The sequence below is a fragment of the Terrapene carolina genome, unplaced genomic scaffold (assembly GCF_002925995.2).
Source record: "Terrapene carolina triunguis isolate 2854851 unplaced genomic scaffold, T_m_triunguis-2.0 Scaffold171, whole genome shotgun sequence".
NCBI lineage: Eukaryota > Metazoa > Chordata > Testudines > Emydidae > Terrapene > Terrapene triunguis.
The window spans coordinates 173,167-195,250 of NW_020664522.1; the positions used below are offsets into that span (position 1 = coordinate 173,167).

Sequence of the window (22,084 nt, forward strand, 5' to 3'; positions counted from 1 at the left end):
GGGGTCAGTGGCACTTTGATAGGCCAGGTGTCCCAGCTGATGCAGTGAGCCAGAGACTAGTGGTGCAGTGACCACATGCGCTAGGGTAGCAGCTACTCTGTGCTCAGTAATAGCGGTCCTGGGACTCTCTCATCATCTTCAAAAAGCACCTAATAGCCTTAACTGCCTCCCTGATGACCTCCAACAAGGAAGATCTCCTCCAACAGGCACCTGTAACCATGTAGCATCCCCTTGTGTGGCACCGTATAATGATCCATGGCCTCATACACAAAAACAGCTGTCAGGCTAAGTGGCAGTGGGGGGTTTAGAAACCATGAGCACATGGTCAAAGTCCCTTACTTGAGCTACAGAAGACGCTCCCTTAGCTGCTGTCGGTAATGGGACTCGGAGATGCCTTTTTGATCAGCAGCTGGTACGTGATACAGTTACAGGCCGATCAAGGCTTGAGGAACTTGTTTCTGTCTCATCCAGGACAGAGCATATATTGCAGTATATTGCAACTGCAGTGTGAGCCTGTGCCATGGGGCAGGATCTGAACCCAGGCCATTCGCATTCACTAGTGGTGGAAAAGAGCATGTCGCAGCTTTGCTAGCAGAGAATGAATTTACACCTCTTGTGTTCTTTGTACAGAATCAACAACATAGAACAGAGCTGAATACAGACTGCATGTACAAAAACATGGGCTAACACATTTACTACCTACAATATAACACTGTTACGGGAGGGATCACCAGCTGGTGCTGTTACACAGGGTCTTACAAGTTATTTTTCCTTTTGCAGAAGCAGCGTACAGGCTTGGTGGAAATGCTGCATTGTTGGTAGCTTGGTGAAGTTAGTTCTTTGGGGGAGCTTTTGCAAACAGCAGGGGCAATTTCTCACAGCCTTAATCTCTCTAGTGAGAGTTAAGGTTGGGGTAAGTTGCTTGCGAGGAACTGGGCCTTGCTGTTTGGGTTAGGAGTTCTGAATGAGGGGTGGGCCTGGGTGTTGTTTATGACCACCTCTGTTCCAGGACTGGTGTATGGCTAAATAAAACAAGTTACAATAAGAAAATATGCAGATTCTGTGTCGCTAATTTCTCCCGCAGTGGGAAGCCAACCTGCAGGATCCTAACACCTGCCACCAACTAGAAGAAGGGTGACAATACATGATGTATTGAAACTATTTATACAATTGTATATTGGTTATTCCTCTATCTACGAGGGCCATGATAGTTCTATACTCCTAACTATAATAACCAGGGGATGGATTTTCACTGGTATTGTAAATAAGCTATAACCAGCCAGAAATGTAACAATTGCTGCTATCCTGCACCCCAGCTGCTTGAGGGTTATAGCAGAGATCGAGCCCAAGTTCACCTAATCGCCCCCCCATAGAACAAGACCCTACCACTAGAGTTAAGAGAATCTCCATTAGCTGTAACCAATATCAAGCTTCTAATGCACAGACAAGTGGTTCCATTTCCATCCAGTAGATAGCAGTGGCACACTAGCGTAGGGTGGCCAGATGTCCCGATTTTATAGGGACAGTCCCTATTTTGGGGTCTTTTTCTTATATAGGCTCCTATTACCCTTCACCCCCATCCCGATTTTTCACACTTGCTGTCTGGTCACCCTACACTAGCGTGTACGTTACCAGGTGGAAGTGGTCAATGCCTAAGAGGCCATAAACTTATCTGTCCCATACGATGTGTAGGTACGTAGAGCCCCCAAGCTCTGTTGAGACCTCTAGGCACTAGTGTAATACTAAATAATAAAAGGTGGGTTAGTGACAAATTCAGTTTGGGGAACATTTTCAAAGAGTGTCCTCTTTCTTATGCGTAGAAGAGAATGTTAGGTACAAGGGTGGTGGGCTTGGTGCCAGAGACCGTCTCATAAGCTCCCAACAATGCCAGCCCTTTGAGTCTGGGCTCATCTTGTTTCCAGGTGAAGTGAGAAAACACCATAGCGTGAGGCTGGAGATTTTGCCTCTGACTCTCATGTGGCTCTTGCTGTATTTCATCCAGAATCCCAAGCAGCTAAAGCATGGGAGGAGAAGGAAAACACACACATACCTCACCCCAGTGCTATTTCCCAGTGATTTAGCAGCTGTATTTTGCCCTCATGTTGTGGTTCCCTAGAGTGGAGATGCGTTGTGAAGGCTAACGCCATGTGGCTGGGCTATGACAGCCTGGTGTATAAGGGGGTGAATGCACGACCCTGCAGTTACAAGCAAACTGCACTTTTCCAGCTGCCAGTGAGGGGCCGAGCAACTCAACGGCCTCTCCCTGAAGCACAAAAGCCCCCAGTGACAGAGTGACTTAGGGACCCCTGTCTCAGCCACCATTTTACTGTTAGTTTCCTGGCTGCATCCCCAGCTGCTGAAAACCTGCACAGCTCCATTGACTTCAATGGCGTTACACCACTGTATACCTGCTGAGGGTCTGGTCCTCTGTTAGCTGAGATGTAAATCTACGGTCTGGAGCACCCATGCCCTTGAAAGCTCCCATGGTTTGACTGCCTTTCAGGATCTGAGATCACTGTTCTAGGCTAATAGACACAAATACCACTCTATATATTTTCTGGCCCTAGGTTATGAAGAGCCCTGTACAAAGTCCTCAGGCAGACCTCTGTAACCTGCATAGCATACAGGCAAACCTCTGCCCATATCAGTCCAAAGGCACCCAGACCCTTACAATTTGGCTGCCCTAGGTAATTGCCTGTGTGATAGAGGGCAGCCAGATTTTAAGGTTTGCCTGTATGCTATGCCGGTTACAGCCTCTGGAACGGAAGCTGAGACGTTTGCAGCTGGTGGAGTGATACAACCAGGTGGCTTTGACAACGGGTAAAGGGGTTGGCTCAGGACACTTGTCTCTGAGGCAGTACAGGAATGTGGGGTCCCGCACATTCATCTTTAAAGGGGATAAGTCATGGTTTGGAACATTATGCGGGGCAGACCCTATTGGGCTGTTAACCGATCCAGAGCCCCAGAAGTGTGGGGCAATTTATTGCTTCATGCATGGCACATGGTTGGGTGCCACCCTTGGGTCTAGTTTTAATAATATTTTAAAAATCCCATGCATTCTTTTGACAAGAGTTAGACGTGTTTTTCATATTGCCCTGGCCAAATTCCAGCTTGGCTATTTACATTGTGTACCACACAGAAATTTCATCTGTCATTCAAATGGAGAAGTTATTACTCACTTCCATTTCTAGCGCAGGAAATGGATTAAAGGGACTTTATCACATCTTAGCATTCAACACAGCCAGGCAACATTGTCATGCCAGACATTGTGAGGTGTCACTGGGGCTCTATGAGACTGCACAGGCGGTGTAAGTGCTAGGGAGTGTTTCACACTGTGTATGCAAATACAGCTTGTTGGAAAATGGATTCTTTCTCTGCAGAATTTCAACTTTTGTGGGGGAAAAACAAAACGAAAACAAAAAATATCCACACCATACCTGCTGAAAACTGTAACCTTTTTGGTTTTCTGCTGAAATATCTAAAATTTGGAGGGAAATAGACACTTTACACAACATCTCTAGTTTCACCAAAACCCCAGATTTTCATCAAAGACATTTCATGGCAGATTTTCTACCAGCCCAATTTGCAAGCTGTTACTAGAAGTTGCAGCACAAACGAATGAAAAAGGGGATGACCCTGATTTTGAGTGACACAAATGGTGATCTCCGCCCAGAGCTGGTCCACCATCAAACTGGCTGCATTTTCCTGGAAGGGGAGTGACCCATGCGCACAACCTATAAGGATTTTTAGTGTTATGATCCCAAAATGCCTTTCTCCTTCAGGCTGGGAAATATATGTTGTCTCTTCTAAGAGTAAAAAGAACAGGAGTACTTGTGGCACCTTAGAGACTAAAAAATTTATTTGAGCATAAGCTTTCGTGAGCTTCAGCCCACTTCTTCGTACGCATAGAATGGGACACACAGACAGAAGATATTTATACATACAGAGAACATGAAAAGGTGGAAGTAGCCATACCAACTGTAAGAGGCCAATCAATTGAGATGAGCTATCATCAGCAGGAGAAAAAAAACCTTTGAAGTGATAATCAAGATGACGCATAGAGAGAAGCATGAGGAGAAAATACAGTAGCTCCAGTGAATAGACAAGGTCACACAAAGTTTTGTACATTGGCAAGAGGAATTTAAGTGTGTTTGGCTTCTTCCAGTTTAATAATCTGATGATTAAAAAGTGGATTATCCTGACAGTGTCCCTTTGAGAAACCAAACCAGAGGTTAAGAAAAGGCCCCAGTTTTTAAATTTAAAACTAGAACTTTCCCATGGGACAAAGATCATCATTCCGAAGGTTTTAGACATTTTGTTCTCTTCCGCTGATAAAAATGATGTGTGAGGGATGCAGACTAAGCAACCCCATCTTGGGAGTTTGGGAAATGGTGGGGAGTAGAGGGCTGTATTTACTACACTAATGTGAAACAGTGCAAACACTGTCCCATGGGCCCTGATTGCCCAATGCCTGCACCTGACACAGTCACTTCCACCTGTGCAAAGCGGGCGTCACAGAGTATCATTCTGACATAGCAACATTCTACCTCCCTATCACACTCACTCTGTCCCGGGGGTGAGTGGAGTGGAGACTCAGGCCCCGGATATACTGAGAGGCACTATGGTAGTAGATTCAGTCCTCTCACTCTGAAGTCAATATAATTATTTAGAGAGTGCTGTTAGGTGGACATAGCTCTTAAAAAATAACCCTGCTGAAAGCAGCTTAAATCTAAGCTCCCATTCCTGCAAATACCTGTATTCATGTGATTAGTCCCTCTGCAGTCAGTGGGACTAGTCATGTGAGTAAAGTTATACATATAGAATCATAGAAATGTAGGGGGACCTCAAGAGGTCACCTAGTCCAGCCCCCTTGCTGAGTCAGGACCAAGTAAACCTAGATCATCCCTGACCGTTGTTTGTCTAATCTGTTCTTAGAAACCTCCAGGGACAGGAAGATCACAGCCTCCCTTGATAACCTGATCCAGTGTTATACCAATAGAATAAAAACCAGCAGGATCTTATTAAGAGGGATAAGGCAAGGATGCCACATTTATTGTAAATATGATAAAGCAAAAGATAAAAGTAAACAACGTTGTTTGACCACTTATTCCTATCACTACTTATTCCTTATACACACACACACACACACATATATATAGATCGATAGATAGATTTATTCACACAATCATTCATTCAAGTTCTGTATAGGTGTTATAGTTACCAGCCTAGAAGTTGCTCATGCCAAGTTACTGGCCAGGTATCTTGGTCATGAGGATGGAGCCGAGTCTGTGTCAGGTGCACCTGATGCTCCTGGAGGTTGGCAGCAGAACCAGAGACTCAAAGTCATCAGTCTTGAGAGTCCATTCTTATAGGATTTAATTCCTATATTAGTCTATGGGAGCTGTTTCATTCTGCTGTTGCTGACTCAATCAGCAGATGGCACATTCCTGGGCCCATTCCTGTGGCTCCAAACTGTTCAAAGTTTGTGTTTCTCATCCTTCCAGGTGATGGGGTGGATCCCAGTTTACCCTCCGGGGGTTCTGGTGGTCCACTTGACACATTCTTCGGCCGATGGATACTCCCTTTCTAGGCTGGCACCTCCCTAACCATTCATGTACATTAAGCATTCATCAGCATACATTACATATCTTAACCATATTTTAATTTACTGTCTCCACCACTTTCGGGGTGTGTGCTAATTCATTTGAGACTCCCGGCCCTTTAATCACAAAGGGTGGGGGTCTGTCCTAGGAGCCGTTGAATGAAGTGAAAGTCACTTAACAGCTTATAGTGTTTGTTTACATTGTATCAATTACTTCAAGAACAAAGTCAATTAAGTTGTTTGTAAGTTTTACATAGTAATAAAATATCTTTCACAGGATAGATATAATCAATGGTTTCTACAGACAGTAGCTTACAAGTTTTAACAGAAGACCCAAGAGATTTTTGTACTTGGTGAAACTGTTGGATTTTAAAGTGTGGGGGCAAAATTATGAGGGAGTCACTGTCACTTGGGGGAATCACTGTTAGTACCTTCTTTAATATCCCTACACCAGTACTTAACTGTACATATAGTTAGAAAGCTTTGCCTACTCTCTAACCTAATAGGTCAGGTTTTCTAACCCTTTTATTATTTTTGTTGCTCTCTTCTGGACCCTCTTCAAACATCCACATCTTTCTCAAAGTCTGGCCCCCAAAACTTGATGCAATGCTGCAGCTGAGACCTCAACAGTGCTGAGCAGTGCAGGACAATTACCTGCGGTGTCTTAGATACAACACTCCCATTAGCCTTTTTTTGCCATGATATCACATTGTTGGCTCATATTCAATTTGTGATCCACTATAACCCCCAGATCCTTTTTGGCAGTACTACCTCCCAGACAGTTATTCCCTATTTTTTATTTGTGCATTTGATTTATCCTTCCTAGGTATAGTACTTTGCACTTGTCTTTATTTAATTTCATCTTGTTGATTTCAGACCAATTCTCCAATTTGCCACAGTTATTTGAATTCTAATCCTGTCCTCCAAAGTTCTTGCAATGCCTCCCAGCTTGGTGTTATCTGTATGTTTTATAAACGTACTCTCCAACCCATTGTCCAAGTCATTAGCAAAAATATTGAATAGTACCACACCCAGGACAGACCCTTGCAAGGCCCCACTAGATACATTCTCACAGTTTGACAGCAAACCATCGACAACTTCTTCTTTCCCAATCAGCAAATTGACCAGCTCAGTCTGGGTTTTTTTAATATTTTCCTCTACTTATCATCTCCCTTTACCTCTCCTAGAGTTGGGTGGGGGGGAGAGATGAATGGGTAGTCAGTAATCCAGGTGCTGGAGACTAAGTATTATGGAAGTGGAGCTAATGAGGCACTTACTGCTGAGAAAGTTAAAAAGGACCAGCTGAAAGCTACCCCCTGAAACATTTGTTGGCTCAGACAACAGGCTACTGGGAGGAAATGGTGTGGAAACCTTAGAGGTGACATATTGACTTACTCTTGTCTTTTCTTTAGTTCTTTTGCATGAAGAAATTGTGTTCTCTAGGGAGAGGATTTCTTTTCCTTGGGTAGTATGATGTTGGGAGGGATTTAATAAGCAACAGGAAAGCCATAAAGAAAAGGATTTGTAAGGTGAAAAGCTACTGCTGTGGATTGCTGTAATATTCTTTGTTGCCAAAGGGGGCAGGCATAGCATTCTTCCCTAAACTCTGACTTGGGATATGGCTGTCAAACTCCTGCTAGAGAGAATGCTGTTAGCATAGTTCTGCTGGCTCAAACAGAACTTCACCTCGACACTAGTAAACCAGTAAAAGTGTGGTCTGTGTAAAGGTGAGTATGTATGGTGGCTGGTGAGATGGTACTATGTGCTTGCTAACTGAACAGCTACCTTGAACTGAGTCTGCACTTCAGGCTTATGCTCTTATGTTGAGTGCCTAAAGAAGTGGCTTGGCTCTTTCTTTCTTTCTCACCTTCAATGAACTCTTTAGACCCAGTGAGCTTTGTATAGGCAATGCCTCTAATAGCCTGTAATTCTGGGTGCTGCTTATGAGTGCTCAGAGTGAGCTGCTCAAATCCATACAAATCTGAAATTTTCACCTTGGTTCATAGTGGGCATGCTCCATGGCTTAACACAGGCATTCACAGAGTCATTCCACCCCCCCCTCCTCTCTCTCTCTCTCTCACACACACACAAATTGTTACCCATCTTTATCCTATAACTAATTCCCCATGTACTAGGGGGGTCTGTGTCACTACAGCAGATGTCATATCAACAAGGCTCTGGGGGCTTTCAAATTCTAAGGTGTAGGGTGAGACCATGGTTTTGCATATTCAGTCTTACGGTGCCCCCTCAACCAGGTGTTATGCTGATTAGCGGCTCCTAATGTCTGTCTCTGGCACAGTCAGAGCCCCAAACGTAGGTCTCGAGCTCTGCTCCAAGGCAGTGTAATGAGTGGCACCCCCAGGTGTCACAAATAAGCCTTGGTGTGGTTCCACCTTGCTCACTGCTGGGTGCAGCAGCTGAAACCCCTGAAGCATCTGCCCCTTTCCCATAGCAAAAATAGCTACTGATAAAGAAAGACCAAAGGGGCAAGGGAACCTCTTCTCAGGCTATCTGCTGTAATCAAAAAGCCCTCCTTTCACAGATGGGTCAGCAAAAAGCACTAGAAGGCCCAGTCTACAACTCTCCAAGAGCTATGTGTGTGTCTGAACTAGACTTAAATATGGCTTGTCTGGCTAGTATGGATATGGGATGGGGAGGGATGTAGGTTCTTGGTTTGTGGAGGAGGGAGAAAAAACAGATAAAATCTATAGGAAGAGCCTAACCCCTCAGCTTTCCAAGCAGACTCTTCCATCCCTGTGGCTTTGTTGTCCCTACTGATAGCCTGTTTGCTCAGCCACATGGGAAACTGTCTCCAGCAAAGGGGAAGGCCTTCAAGGTATGAACTTCACAACCTATCTGGGCTCCTCTACAGGACGGTGGTGCAGTAGGTGTTCAGAGAAGCTGTGAAAAAGAAGGGTTGGGGTAGATAAACTATTCTCCCCTGCAAAGGGCACAGACCAGAAGAGCAATAGCTGTTCCTTCACATACTGGACAATAGCTGGCACCCAGCCTTGGACACCAGAACTTCTCTAATGAAAGCTACTGCCCAGGACACTTACCCTTTAACTTCCTGTGCTACTGACCTAGGCTCTCACTTATTGCACAGGTTATGAGTTGTGACCAACAGATCCCATGGTATACAACATCCTTCCTGCTTCCAAGGTGAAGAGTAATAGTAATTGTGCTGCAACATTGTCCTCCACTAACCATTTCACCATGTTTAGAGTGTTGGAATGTTGGTTTGTTCCTACTGGGGCTTCTATCTAGTTTAACACACATGCTCCCAAGTTTCCTGTCTCTTGTGCCAATGCAGCACTGGGTGACAGTTCACTCTTTCTTCCAGCCTATTGACAGAATGTCTGGACACGGCAAGAGGAAGGCAAAGCCCTGGTCTTCAAGATCCCAGTCAAAGAGGGCTGGTTTGCAATTCCCTGTGAGCCGTGTCCACCGGTACCTGAAGAAGGGGCACTATGCGGTGAGAATAAGCCCCAGTGCTGCAGTCTACCTGGCCTCTGTGCTACAGTACCTGAGTGCCGAAGTGCTGGAGGCAGCAGGGTACGTGACCCAGGCAAAGGGGTACCACCGCATCATGCCAAGGCACATCCTGCTGGGCATTAAGTGTGATGACGAACTGCATAAACTGTTCAGCCATGTGACTATTCCCCAAGGAGGTGTCCCGCCCAGAATTGAGAAGCCGCTTCTGACCAAGAAAACCAACAAAAAGTCTGCAAGTAGAAAGAGAGCTGCCCCCTGCTAGTTCCCCTCCAGCTGAGCCTGGAAATGAGGGGTGGGGTCTGGCTCACTGAGACTGGATTTCTGTGCTACAGGCTTCACTTGGTGCCCTTGGTTTGTGTATTGCTGCTAAAGAATATTTATTCAGATTGGTGATTTGTATAATCTTTGATATATGAAATACAGGTTTATTAGACTATCTGGCTCTTGCGAGTCCTATTTATGCAGTAGATTGTAATAAGGAATCCAGCTCTGGTCTGTATGATTTAGAGGAAAAATGGTTTTGTGTCCTGGTCTAGTGCCTTAGCCACAGGAGATCTGGTTTCAGTCCTGATTCTGATACAGGCAGAGCCATCCCTTAGGTATGGCAAATCGGGGCAACCGCTCCGGGCCCCATAGGCCACCAATGCGATTGGCTGGCGCCGGGTGCAGGTGGTCCCAGACGTGATGGATTGTCACTTCCGTACTGGGTCCCGCACCCCCCACAGGGATGGCCCTGGATACAGGCTTCATTGTGCTCTCTTGAACGAGTTATTTAGGCCCAGAACCTCAAAGGTATTTAGGCACCTCCCTCCCTTGAGGATCTGGGCCTTAATCTCTGCCTTAGTTCCTCCCCTATAAAATAGGGATAATTATTCCTCTTTCTTGTCTACTTAGATAAGTGCCTTGTACAATGGGGCCCTAATCTCAATTGGGGGCCTTCAGATGCTCCCATAATACAACCAGTAATGGGGATCTGGAGGAAGGGAGGCCCTTGCAGAAAACTGGTATTTCCACAATCCTACAGCAGGGGAGTGGGGAGAAGGGCCGTCTTGATACAAGGCAGGCAGAGAACAGAAATGCCTTTATGTGAGAGGTGTCATGGTGGTCTTGCCCCCTCAGCTAATGACATTAATGTGCTGTGAGCAAGGCTACCCCAAACCTAGGTGAGAATGTTCAATTGGCCCAGAACGAGGCACAACTCCTATGTCACCAGTGTAGAGTCTGAACCATGTAGTTACTGCCAGAGGGGAGTCTGGTGACACTAGGTTGACTCCTCTCTGGGCCTTGTCCTAAGCATGTACAGAGGGTGTATTATCACTACCTGTTCAGTCTGCTGTATCCAAGTGTCATGGCTACCTCCAAACAGGAGAGGATCTGACCTTACCTAGGCACTGAAATATCTGTGTGCTCCTCTTTCCACTTGGACCTAGTGTAGCCATTTTTTTTTTATTCCCTTACTCTTCCCTTCTCCTTCAATTTCTTCATTTCATGCTCACTTCTGCTCTGGCCCCAGACTCTGACCTCCTCCCACAGTGCTCTCTGCTTTATCTCCACACTCTGTCCCTGCCCTCCTGTTCCTCATCCTTCTCTCCCCCTTCCACCTAGCACTGATCTGAAAGAAGTTGAGGATTGTGGGTTCCCCCCACCCCCCTGCTACATACACAGTGATTTCAATAGGTTGGACAGGAAGGGGACTCTCCCTGAATCAGGAAAGGAGGTGGGGGAACCTGGCTCTCCCAAGCTCTGTGCCCCCCCATCTAATTACAGTCCCACCCCCTTACTTTGACATGTGCATGCACTTAAAATCTGCCTCTTACTTCCTAGTCATCACTTTTTCCTTACATTTTACTACCCCTTTGATCTGTGGATGGAGACGGCTCCCTCTTCTTTAGGCTCCCACCCTCAGTCTAGTGTCTGGCTGGAAGCTAGTCCTCCAAATAAATATAATCTCATGGAGATACTATGTTGAAGAATGAATAGTGATGAAGCAAACCAACTGGATTTATTCTTTTACAAATCTAGGTAGGCCTTGATAAGCTAGTTGACTTGGGCCATTGCCTCAGATCAAGTGTAGTATGATGTCAAGGCTGATTCCCCACTCTGGCAATTCAAGTGCAGAAGGAAGGGGGCCACAAGGATTTTAAAAATTAATACTGGCCACTCCAGGCTTGTATTAAACTCCCAAGGTTACAGCTTTTTTCTGACCTTGGTTTGGTAAATACTACCACTACCCAAATGCAAAACCCCTTTCAGATCCCAGGAAGGTGCACTTAGGGATTCCTTCCTGTGGGGTATCCTCAAGTGCGTGCGCGCTCTCTCACTCTCACTCACTCACACACACACACACCTGAGAAAGAAAACAAAGGAAATTAGCTGTTGCCACCAGCTAATTTAACAACATGCACAAACCAATTAGGACACCTAAAACCCAATCCTATTCTTAAAGGTAAATTTTATTAAAAACAAAAAGAAAATACATTTGGAACTTAAGCTTTTGCTAGATTTTAAAAGAACAATTCCAAAAATTAAGCACCCAAAATAGCTTGCTTGGGGGTTCAGCTTAAAGGTTACAAGCACACAAAAGCATCTGGTATTAGCACAGAGGAGTCCACAAGCCTTACAGAAAATGAAAGAAAGAAATCTAATTGTGTCTGTCTAAACATTCCCTGTCCCAGTGAATCCTTCTCGGTAGGGATGATGAATTTTCATACCTGGTCCAAACTTTACACAGCATTCCAGCTGCCCCCATCTCTTCAGCCCAGAGAGAACAATAGAGAGACAAAGGAAAAACTTCCTTCCCATTTTAAAAAATTCTAGCCTTCCCCTTGGCTCTTTTGCTCACGTGCCCACTCCCTTTTCTTTGTGGGGGACTTTTTAACCCTTTACAGGTAAAGCAAGCAGCCACCATGAGGGACTTTATAGCTGGCTGGCTGGGTGCTCATAAAAGGGAGCTCCTCCCCCCTTCATTTATCACATGAATTTATTATTCCGCCCCTTGCTGGGAGGAGGGATACCTCTAGTCTGACTCAGAGGTGAAGATCCAGTTATGAGGTGACCATCCAATAGATATAGCTGCAAATGAATTTCCCTCTTCTCTTTCTCTCTCTCCTCATTGGCAAATAAAAGAATATCAGACTTCACATGGTGGTGTACCTAGGCCCCTCGCTTACTAGTGTATCCTAAGGAAGGAAAGAGGATTGGACAAGGGTCTTTCTTTGTTCCAGTTCCTTTTATGGAGGGCATGTCCCAGTGCTGAGGCATTTAGGCTAAAAGCTTATGGGAAATAAGGGAGGGATGAGGCAATATGCCAGTATGGCATGATTTCTAGGCTTCACTATAGAAACCTCCTTAGCGAGTGTCTTTTAAACAAGTATACTTGTGGCTGGAGCCTCTAGAAGGGCACAGCCTTTGGCTAGATGCTATTAATTTTGCTGATATGATGCAAAGGGGGATGGTGCTGTAACAGTATTAGCAACCCCAAGCATTCCAAAATCACACCTTAGGCCCCCCAAAAATCATGCATGCCTTTTAAAAAAAATAATGAAACTGTGTGTTTTGCTTGATCTCATTTTTAGCCTGTAGGGGGCACTTGAGTAACCTCTTCAATCTTTTGTGTGTAACTGAGAGGGCTAGAAACTTACCTTTATTTTAAATGAAAGATGAGATTCTCATGGAATCCCATGACTCCAGGACCTGGGGCTTTAAGAAAAGCACCAAATAGCATGAGACTCACAATAAAATACAGGAAGTTGGCAGCCACTAGCCTGGGAAGGGAGAGAATGGGGGCAATTAGAGCAGGGGGAGGGGTTGGTGAAGATCCCTTGGAGAAGCAGAGCTACACTGAAGGATGGGGATAGTTGTGGGGGTTGGAGTGAATAAGTCTTGGGGTGAGGGGGACAGGCAGAGGTGGGGTGCAGAATTAACTGGAATCTTGGGACTTGGGGAGAAGTGAGGAGTCCTACAGGCACACAGGAGAGCTCTGTGGGGTGAGTGTGTGGGTGTGTAAAAATTGTTGCTCTATAAACTTTGAGTTGGCAATGCTGTTCTTGCCACGCCCACTGTGTGTGTGTGTGTGTGTGTGGGGGGGATCATTGAACAGACCCAAAACCACAATCTCTCTCTTCAACAACAAAAAACGCCCCTCAATTTTGGGGGACTGACTCATGACATTTGAGCTCCTGCAGTTGGCTATCAGGTTCTTACAGGGTTCAGAAACTTTTCTGAAGTGCTGAATACTGGCGGCTCCCATTGGGCACCCACAACTGCAGTCTGTGTGTCAAAAATCACAGGCTAAGTATTTTCCTTCCTCTCTTCTTTATCTTCTCCTGCCCACTCCCTGCTCCAGCTGTTTGGAGGGTTAAGTCTGATCCTCAAAGTGCACTGGCCACTTAGGAATGTGGCAGAAAAGTGTGTGCAGGTACACATGTGTACACACACACACACACAACCCAGAACAAATGTTTTGTTGTACAGCTGACTTTTCTTGAGGTTAAAGTATCTGGTAACTTTCAATGACCAGTTTGCCTGGGCCTCTTGAAAAATAATAAAGTTTAAATTAAAACATTTAAACATTAAAATTAGTCTTATTCTCTGTCTAGGGATTCACTGTGTCGTGCTGAGTGCAGTGTTGTTGTAGCCATGTGAGTCCCAGGCTACTAGAGAGACAAGCTGGGGGAGGTTATAGCTTTTATTGGCCCAAATTCTGTGGGTGAGAGAGACAAATTCTCAAGCTGATACAGACCCGCTCTGCCTCCAGAGCACACTAGGCAATTATAGTCCCTCTGCCCACTAGGGGTCTCTGGGTTACGGGAGAGAAGGATCAGAGTTTATTCAAACAGTTAAGCATCGGAGCAGCTGCTGGCTGGAGCTGTGGGGACTGGGAGGGGTTTGGAGCAGCGGCTGCAAAGCAGGGTTCGCGCTGCCTGTTTTCACGGCCGCAGCAGCTCCGCCGGAGAGAAGGTGGGACTCGCTCTCCTGCCCCAGGGGGTCGGGACTCCGCTCGCCAGGAAAAGGTAAAGGGAGGCGCGCGGGGCTCTCGGGCTCTGTCTGCAGGGGAGAAGCGCGCAATGGCCAAAGCAAGGAGCGGCTGGCGCGGGGGGTGGCAGGGGGAAGCGCACCTGAAACAGCAGCAGCAACAAAGGGAGCCCTGTCCCCCCCCCCTTCGCTTTCCAGGGCTAGCAGAGGAGGATCGGAGCCCGTGGTTGTTGGGCTTAGTCAGAGATGGGCACGTGAAACGCTCTCCGGGGATTTCCCCGAGAGAGAGGGGGCCGTGGTACAGCACCTTCCCGTGTGTGTTTCCTTGCCACCCAAGGCGCGTTTTGTTTACAGGGGGGCGGCTAAACTCTTCCCCGGCCCCTCGCCTCGCCCGGGGGCTCTCGCTTCCAGTTTTGGAAAAGGCGGTTTGGGAAGGGCCGAGCTCTCCCTGCTGCAAGGCGCTTTTCACTGGAACAAACTCGGCGAGGTGCAAAAATGACAAGTTTGTGGTTTTTGTTTTTCTTTTAACCACGTCGTGAATCAAGGGGTGGCTCAGACTGTGACTCGAGGGCGTTCCCAACGCCCCGGGGCAATGCCCCGCTGTTCCCTTGGAGGCCACGAATTTCCATGCAGCCTAGGAGATGCCTCATGAGCAACCCTTTTAATTTCTCCAGAGCCATCGGAGGCATAAAGCAGTTAAGGGACTTGCACATGTTGTCGGTGATCTCCTGTGGCCAGCTCTAGAGCTTTAATCACCAGACCATTTTCCTCCCTATTGAGAGGCGAGTTTCTATGTTGTGATTGCCTTTTTTTTTTTAACATGACTTCCTCTCGCTAGCAAATCCTTAGGGGTTGTCTTGCTACAGGGGTTCGGCGTAGTCTCTTGACTTTGTTGTACAGAGCTTATCTCTCTTCACTTCTGGTTTGTTTAAGGCTCCACTTCTGTATAAATAAGATTTGGCCTTCAGGTTGAAATACTGGTGAAATCCTTGGGGGGAAGAAAATATTTACCAGGAAATCCAATCAATTGTTATGCTCCACGTGCTGCTTATGTGTTCTCCCTGTCTCCCATTTTGAAACTAGCAGGAGCTGTGCTGGCTGTGTGTCACTTTAGCACCATCCTGTTGCTTGACATGCAGAGCATTCCCCAGCAGGCTTTGCTTCATGGCATCTAGTGAAAAGGATAGACAGCAGTCAGGATGTCTTGATCATAGAAGCCCTTGATAATGAATCCATCCCATTGCAGCAGCTTGTTGGTTTTGAGGAGGAGTATATTTAACCGAGAAACCTCTGGATGCCCTATTAAAAACCCTGTAACTCATTTCTCCCCCTCCCCCCCATCCCCTTTCTTGCTCTGGGGTTTCACAAGGTGCTAAAGATCAGCCCTTCCCACTGATCAAGGATTTAATTAAAGGTTACAGAGGTGATGCATGGTGGCAGCCATTTTGCTAAAGTTATGCCATACAAGACAACCATTGGGGACCCCAGTGTCAGAAAACTGGCTTCTACAGTCCATGATGTTTTAATCGTGGCTTAGGTTCTGAGGGAGGCTTCTAGTGTGACAGATATCATCTAGTTAACATGCAGACCAAAGGTGCTCTCAATTGTTTAAATCAACATGAAGACAGAGCAGAAAGGTCTGCCCCATCCCTGCCCCTGGACTTTGGCAGTCTAAAAATGGTTGCTGCCGATGGAGGAGACTCAGAAAAGCCCCTTCTGAGTTAAAACTTCAGCCTCAGGGTATTAGTTTGCGGTGAAGGTAGGAAGACAACCCCTTATAGCACCTAGAACATAGTTTGCCTTTAGGCCTGTGGGTTACCATAATGCTGCTGCTAACCTGCCTCTTGCCATAGGCTAGGGAAAGTGGAGTTCAGGGCAAAATGGGTGCAGCTTCTGTGTGCTGTGACTGATCTGCAACTCTACTTGAGCTAACAAACTGGATAAGATTTCATAGATTTTGCTCACAGTGGTGCCTTTTTTACTTTAATCTATGCTGACCTCTTTGTATAACATAGGCTGTCAAATGTCACATCTACTACTGTGTTTATACGTTGCTAGCCCAATGGGGCTGCGTTCTTGGGTGGCACTTTTAGACACTACTGTAAATCAACATGATTAACAAATCCAGTGCCTCCAGCAGTAAAGGGAATTGTTCTTTTCTGTTAGGGAAGTGAATGTTACTGAGCTCAGCAGCTGCCTGTGGTAACAGACTACCACACTGTGACCAGGAGAGCTAAGCTGCTTTTTGAGATCTGTAGCTTCTGACCCACAAAGCCCCTCTCATACCACGGCCTTTTCCCTCCATCGTTTCAATATTTTTCACTGCCTGGCCTGAAATTGTTGTGTATCATTTGCAGAAGCTTGCGAAATAGCTTCTGAGTGTTCTCTAGCTGGCCACTTTACTGTGCCAGATCAATTAGTCCATGTCTCCCTGTGTTTGGTGTCGTGAAAGGCAATAGAGAAGTCCAAAGGAGCCTATTTAGTTCAGTCTCCCAGAGTCACCATGAGACTTTCCACTCCCACAGCTTGGTACAAAGGCCTTGCAGCCCTGCTGTAGTTCTGAGATAAGTTACCACATGTACCTAGGCTCCTCCTTTGAGCTCTTCTTACCGTTCTCAAGCAGGTTCTGCATTCACTCATTCCTGCTCTGCTCAGTTCAGCTGTATCCCTCGTACTCTCAATTCCTACCCCATGCCCTCTTTGCCAGAGTGGGTGGGCAGCAAAGTCTCCCTTCCCCTTGGTGTTGAGTGTCCTCAGAGATCAGATGTGTTTCAGAAGTGCTTGTTCTAATGGTTTCATCTCTGTGCAGCCAGTATAGAGGGAGCAGAGCACTGATTAGCATGAACTCCCCAATAGCAAAATTGGCCAGATTGCACCCTGCCCTGGGGTCTGTTGGGGTTAAAGGAACCACCTTGTGGGCATCCCGTACTGAGCATTTGTATGGCACTTGCCTTCTTCAAAACATTTAAGCCTGCTGACGTGCCTGCAAGGTAGGGAAGTATTGTTGCAATTTTATGGATAAGGAAACTGAGGCAGACAAATTAAGTAACTTGCCTAAAGCTGCTGCAAAGTCAGTGTTACAGCTAAGATGAGAACAACAGAGTTCCTGGCTTCTAGAGCTGTGCTCAGAGCACATCTCTGAGAGGACACTATCGTGTAAAATGTGTGGCAACAGCGCTCGTGGTCACATGCATCCTTGCAGTGCGGTGGCCAGGGGGGTGATATTGTATTGCTCTCATGAAACCAGTGTTTTTTGTAATCAAAGTGCAGCGTGAGACTGTGGGTGTCTCACCTCCATCAGGCTCTCTGGCAGGCCCAGGTCTCCCTGCACAGCACTGTCTGCTCTTGCTGATCAAATACAGTAACTGTGGTGATGACCTTTGCTAGCACAGACTCTCTCTCTCCCTTGCCTACATGCAGCCTGGGCTGTTTCTCTGGGTGTATTTCTTCCCCCTGCCCCGCCCCATCTCCCCAGGCTGGAAATGATTTACAGAACCTGCCTGAGTGCAGGCATGCTCCCATTCAGCCTCGTGCTATGCCTACACACTTAACATCGCCTCTTCTGAAGCATAATAAAGTGCTTACTGTCTGAATCCTGGCTCCACAAGGAACATTTCCAGTGTGGCCTCCCTAGGCTTAAATGAGAGATTCTTTGGGAGGGGATGGAGAGAAGCTGCCACCTTTCTTTGGAGAGGAAAACTGTGTTTCTGACTTCGGTGGCTGATGCAGGGCTAATACGGTCCTCTTGTGGGGCTCTCAAGAGGCAGATTGGATTATACGAAGCTAATAATAATTGTAGCTCGGTTGCTGTAGCTGCTCACTCTGTGAGAACGTTACACAGTCTGCAGCTACGTATTTGCTCACCCTCAGAAAACTCAGCCCCTTTATGTTGTCCCAAGCTAGGTGGCCAAAAATCAGGCTACCTAAAAATCTCTTAATTAGTTCTGAAAATTCTGGCCCTTGCTTTCCTGAATTCTCCTCCACTTGATGCAGTGAGCTACTTCCTTCTGCCTCTGGCTAAATATGCATGTGTTATATTAAATGTGAGTGTTACTTTAAAACTCCCCTCAGCGAGAGTTTTTGGGGAAGGAAAACAGCTGGCTGGATATCTCCACCCTCCGTGCGTCTTTTACCAATATTAGCGGGAAGCAAACTGTCCTGTCAGATCTCTCCATGCATCTCATTGTAGCTTCCTCACCTGCTTCAAGCTGTGGTGCTGTCCCCACTGCCCTCTCACCCCTATGGCATGTTAGTTTATAGCAGGTAGAGTCCAGTGCATGTAATACAGTGCAGCACTTCCCATAGGTAACACACACAAGCTGAAGAAAGAGTGGGATCAGAAAGGAAAAGAGCTGCATTTACACATCTCCCCTTTCTTGCTCTATGCCCTGCAAGCCCCTGTCAGCATTCCTGCCATTCTCTCTCTGCTTTTGCTCCCCCCATCTCCTATATCTCCCATCTGCCCAATTATATGGGATTCAGGAGCCTTCTGCTGTCTACCTATTTCTAGTCTCGATGCCCAGTTACCTCCAGGGACTGCTGCTGCATCTGGGCTGTGTCCCCCAGACAAGTTAGGTCAGAGGACTGGTGTCAGCCAGAATGAAGCAGGATGGCTCCACCAATATGTCAGGCCCCTCCCTACCATAGCAGTCCCAATGGGCTCCCACCAAGACCAGGAAATTAATTTAGTCTTGACTGTTTCAAAACTTCAGGAGTCTGAGGGTTGAGGTTAGATCTCCCTGCTTCTCTCGCATTCTCCCTTTCCCACCTGTGTCCTCTCAGCTGTTGGGACCCACCTATACCTCTTAATTTCTTACACCCCATGTGTTCCTTTCCCTGCCGCACCTTCTGACTGCAGCCAAACCTAATAAATGAAGCAAATCCTACTTTGCAACATGGCCATGCTGTCCCTTCCTCCCCCATATGTGCCCTTTTGGGAGCCCGGTGACTGTGTGTACATAGCCATCCTGGATGGGGATTTGTAAACTTCCCTATTTGGGGAAACGCTCCCACCCATCATGGTGCCCTGAGTGGGGTTCACTCGCATAGAGGGTGGGACGAGGCCTGGAGGGGATGGGGAACTGCAGATTGAGAATGAGGTTCCTTGGCAGAAGTGCAGGTAGAGTCTTAGGTCTTCATTCCATATGATGCTAAGGGAGTTCGCACCCAGCCCCTGTTTAGAAGTGTCACACTCATAATAGAGCTCTAAGTGACCGTATGTTCTCATTTCCTGCTCCATCCTGGTGCCTAAGCCTTTGCCAGTAACCTGCTCATACCAGCATGTTGGATTGTCCTGTTCATGATCTCAGCAGCTTGACATGCAGAGAAAGCTACTTCAGTCAGTCATGTTAACCCTGTGCCCTGGCTACTGTGTAATAAACTACTGCACAGCAAAGGAAAGGCAGCAGGACTATATTTATTAAAGACCCTGTGGCACTTTATGCAAGAGTCAGGGCCTTCACTTTGGTGTCAAAGCCACATTGTGACTTGATTAGCTCCATCCGTATTTCCACCTTAAATTCCCCTTGCAGGTCTAGGTGATGGGATTCTTCACTTTCTGCTGTAAACTGTTGTGTGATGTTGCTGCTACGTTCTACTCGAGCAATGGCTACATTTCAGTGATTGGTGAAATAATCCCTGTGGGTGACTGAAAGTGCTTTTGGGTCTCTGAGGCATATAATAAAATGTAGCTGTCATCTTCTGCTTCAGGGCACATGCCAACCACTACCCACACGAGTTAAGGTTATTCCATTCTTGCATCTTCCTCGGATACAGCTGGTACTGTCCAGCATAGGCTCCAGCTCCGGGGGTGCTCTGGGGCTGGAGCACCCATGGGGAAAAAAATAGTGTGTGAGCAGGGGTGGGAAGGGGTGGGGCCGGGACCTTGGGGTAAAACTGGGGTGGAGCATCCCCGGAAAAGTAAAAAGTCAGCAACTACGCTGTCCAGGATTGGAGACAGGATACTGGACAGGATGGGCCATCAGTCTGATCCAGCAGGGCAATTCTGGCATAGGATAGTACGTACTATGGAGTCTAATAACAAAGCTGCCCCTTTTTACCCACCCATGCTACTGTCAGTTGTGTGTTGCACCTCGACCACTGGGAAAAAGGGAATGAGAAATACAGTAAGTGCAGGACCAGAGGGGGTGTCAGCCAGACTTGTGGGTTGATCTTGGCGACAGTATCTATGATCTGTAGGAACAAATAGCGCTGAAAGCTGGGAACAAAGTAGCTGCTTGGCATTAGATGCTGGGGGGAGGGTTTTTTTTTTTGGTGCTGGAGCCTAATATTAAAGGCACAAAGTCTGCTTCCCCCCCCCCCCCCCCCCGATGCATATGATAGTGCACTTTTCTCATGTCCCCTCATGGGGGCAGATAAACTGTATAAGCCTGAGTGTACAGAGCGTGTACTCAAGGGAGGAAGAGCATTGGAAGAGATGTTGGCCTGTGTGTGTCCATTCGTGCACTGAGGCTGCTCCTAGAGTTGCAGCGTGAAAGACTCATGTTCTCAAAAAAGATGTAGGTGCCAGTGTATGCAGTTGAAATTACAACTGCAGTACATACCCCCTCCCAGGTGAGTGCAGGAGCAGAGTGGGCAGGGAAGAAGAGAAGAACTTTGAGAGACTTTGTCGCTAATGTATTTGAAATCTGAATCTGACAAATGAGCAAGGTGAATGTGGCTTATGTCAGACAACTGTGTTACAGGGCTCCGCTACATCACAGTGCCACATTCCTTGTCTGCATCTGAAGCCGGGTTTGGGCTGCATCGAATGATACTGAGCCACAGAAAGCTGGGGGGGTCCTTATGTGTGAGATGAGGAGCGTTCTCCCTGGCAGAAGTTCAGAGCCATTAACAGACTGTAAATGTAAGGACTTGAGATGCAATCAGAACCGTTTCCTGGGCCTCTTTGCTCCTCAGTTACCAAAGCACTATCACTGTACTAAATCCCCTTCAATGTACAACGTATAAAAACCTGCTGAAGAGGATGTGGTTAGATGTTTGGCTGCGTGTGTGAGTCTGTTCTCTCTGAGTAGCAGCCGTGTTAGTCTGTATCCGCAAAAAGAACAGGAGTACTTGTGGCACCTTAGAGACTAACAAATTTATTAGAGCATAAGCTTTCGTGGATGCATCCGAAGAAGTGGGTTGTAGCCCACGAAAGCTTATGCTCTAATAAATTTGTTAGTCTCTAAGGTGCCACAAGTACTCCTGTTCTTTCTGTTCTCTCTGTGTGCTGTCCCAGCTCTGCGCAGACAACTGTCGCAGCAGACCTCGAGCGAACCGACCAATGACCACAAGATCCATTAAGGTACAAAGGCATCCAACCAGGTTTATTGCCAACAAAGCACGGTCCTAGCTCTGGGTTCAATTCCTGTCTCTGCCACAGACTTCTTGTGTCACCTTGGGTGACTCACTTAACCGCGCTGTGCCTCAGTTCCCTGTCTGGAAAATGAGGATAATACTTCCTTTGTCTGTCTTGTCTATTCGTATTGAAAGCTCTCCAGGGCAGGGACCGTCTCTTACTCTGTGTACACACAGTGCCAAGCACAATGGCACTGTGAGCTCAGATACCATATACAAATGATAATAGACTACTTATGTCAATTTAGCACATTTCATCCACACAGAATGCAGTGAAAATAGTGGGACAGGATGAACTGGAGGCAGGAATTTCTGGTGACCTTTTAAAATGATGTGTGTGCTGTGGATCTTTCTTTTTTAAAGTGGCTGATTAGTGACCCCTAAACTCTAAAAGCGGATGTAGCCTTTGGTGTGTGCAGCACTGTGTTTCAAAGGTGCTTTTGTCTCCAGTGAAGGTAACACAAGAGATACAGTGGAAGAAAGACTTCAGCAGAATCTCCATGCTGCATAGAACCAAGCTATGCAAACAAAATCATGCCAGCATTTTGGACATGCTGTCCAGCCAACAGCATAGTTTAGGTGCCAGGAGCAGTGGGAGTGAGTCATGGGTTGTGAATCACTCTTGGTATCTTGCATTGGCCTCCGTGGAATCTG

The 22,084-nt window shown here is 46.7% G+C and overlaps 2 protein-coding genes across 2 annotated transcripts in view; both read left to right on the plus strand.

Moving 5' to 3' along the window:
• The first annotated feature begins 8,957 nt into the window (after nt 1–8,957).
• LOC112118116 (histone H2A-like) lies at nt 8,958–9,359 on the plus strand. The gene has a single exon (XM_024216306.1). It carries the CDS (start codon nt 8,958–8,960, stop codon nt 9,357–9,359), a length of 402 nt encoding a protein of 133 aa, XP_024072074.1.
• Nucleotides 9,360–13,955: 4,596 nt separating this feature from the next.
• CD151 (CD151 molecule (Raph blood group)) overlaps nt 13,956–22,084 on the plus strand; it is a 55,923-nt gene continuing 47,794 nt past the window's right edge. The window contains exon 1 of the mRNA XM_026653920.2: nt 13,956–14,109. The gene's annotated coding sequence lies outside the window, so the exon portion shown is untranslated. The remainder of the gene's footprint in view (nt 14,110–22,084) is intronic.

Excerpts from the sequence above, each read along its gene's own strand:
- LOC112118116 (XM_024216306.1), top strand. The coding sequence starts at position 8,958 with ATGTCTGGACACGGCAAGAGGAAGGCAAAGCCCTGGTCTTCAAGATCC.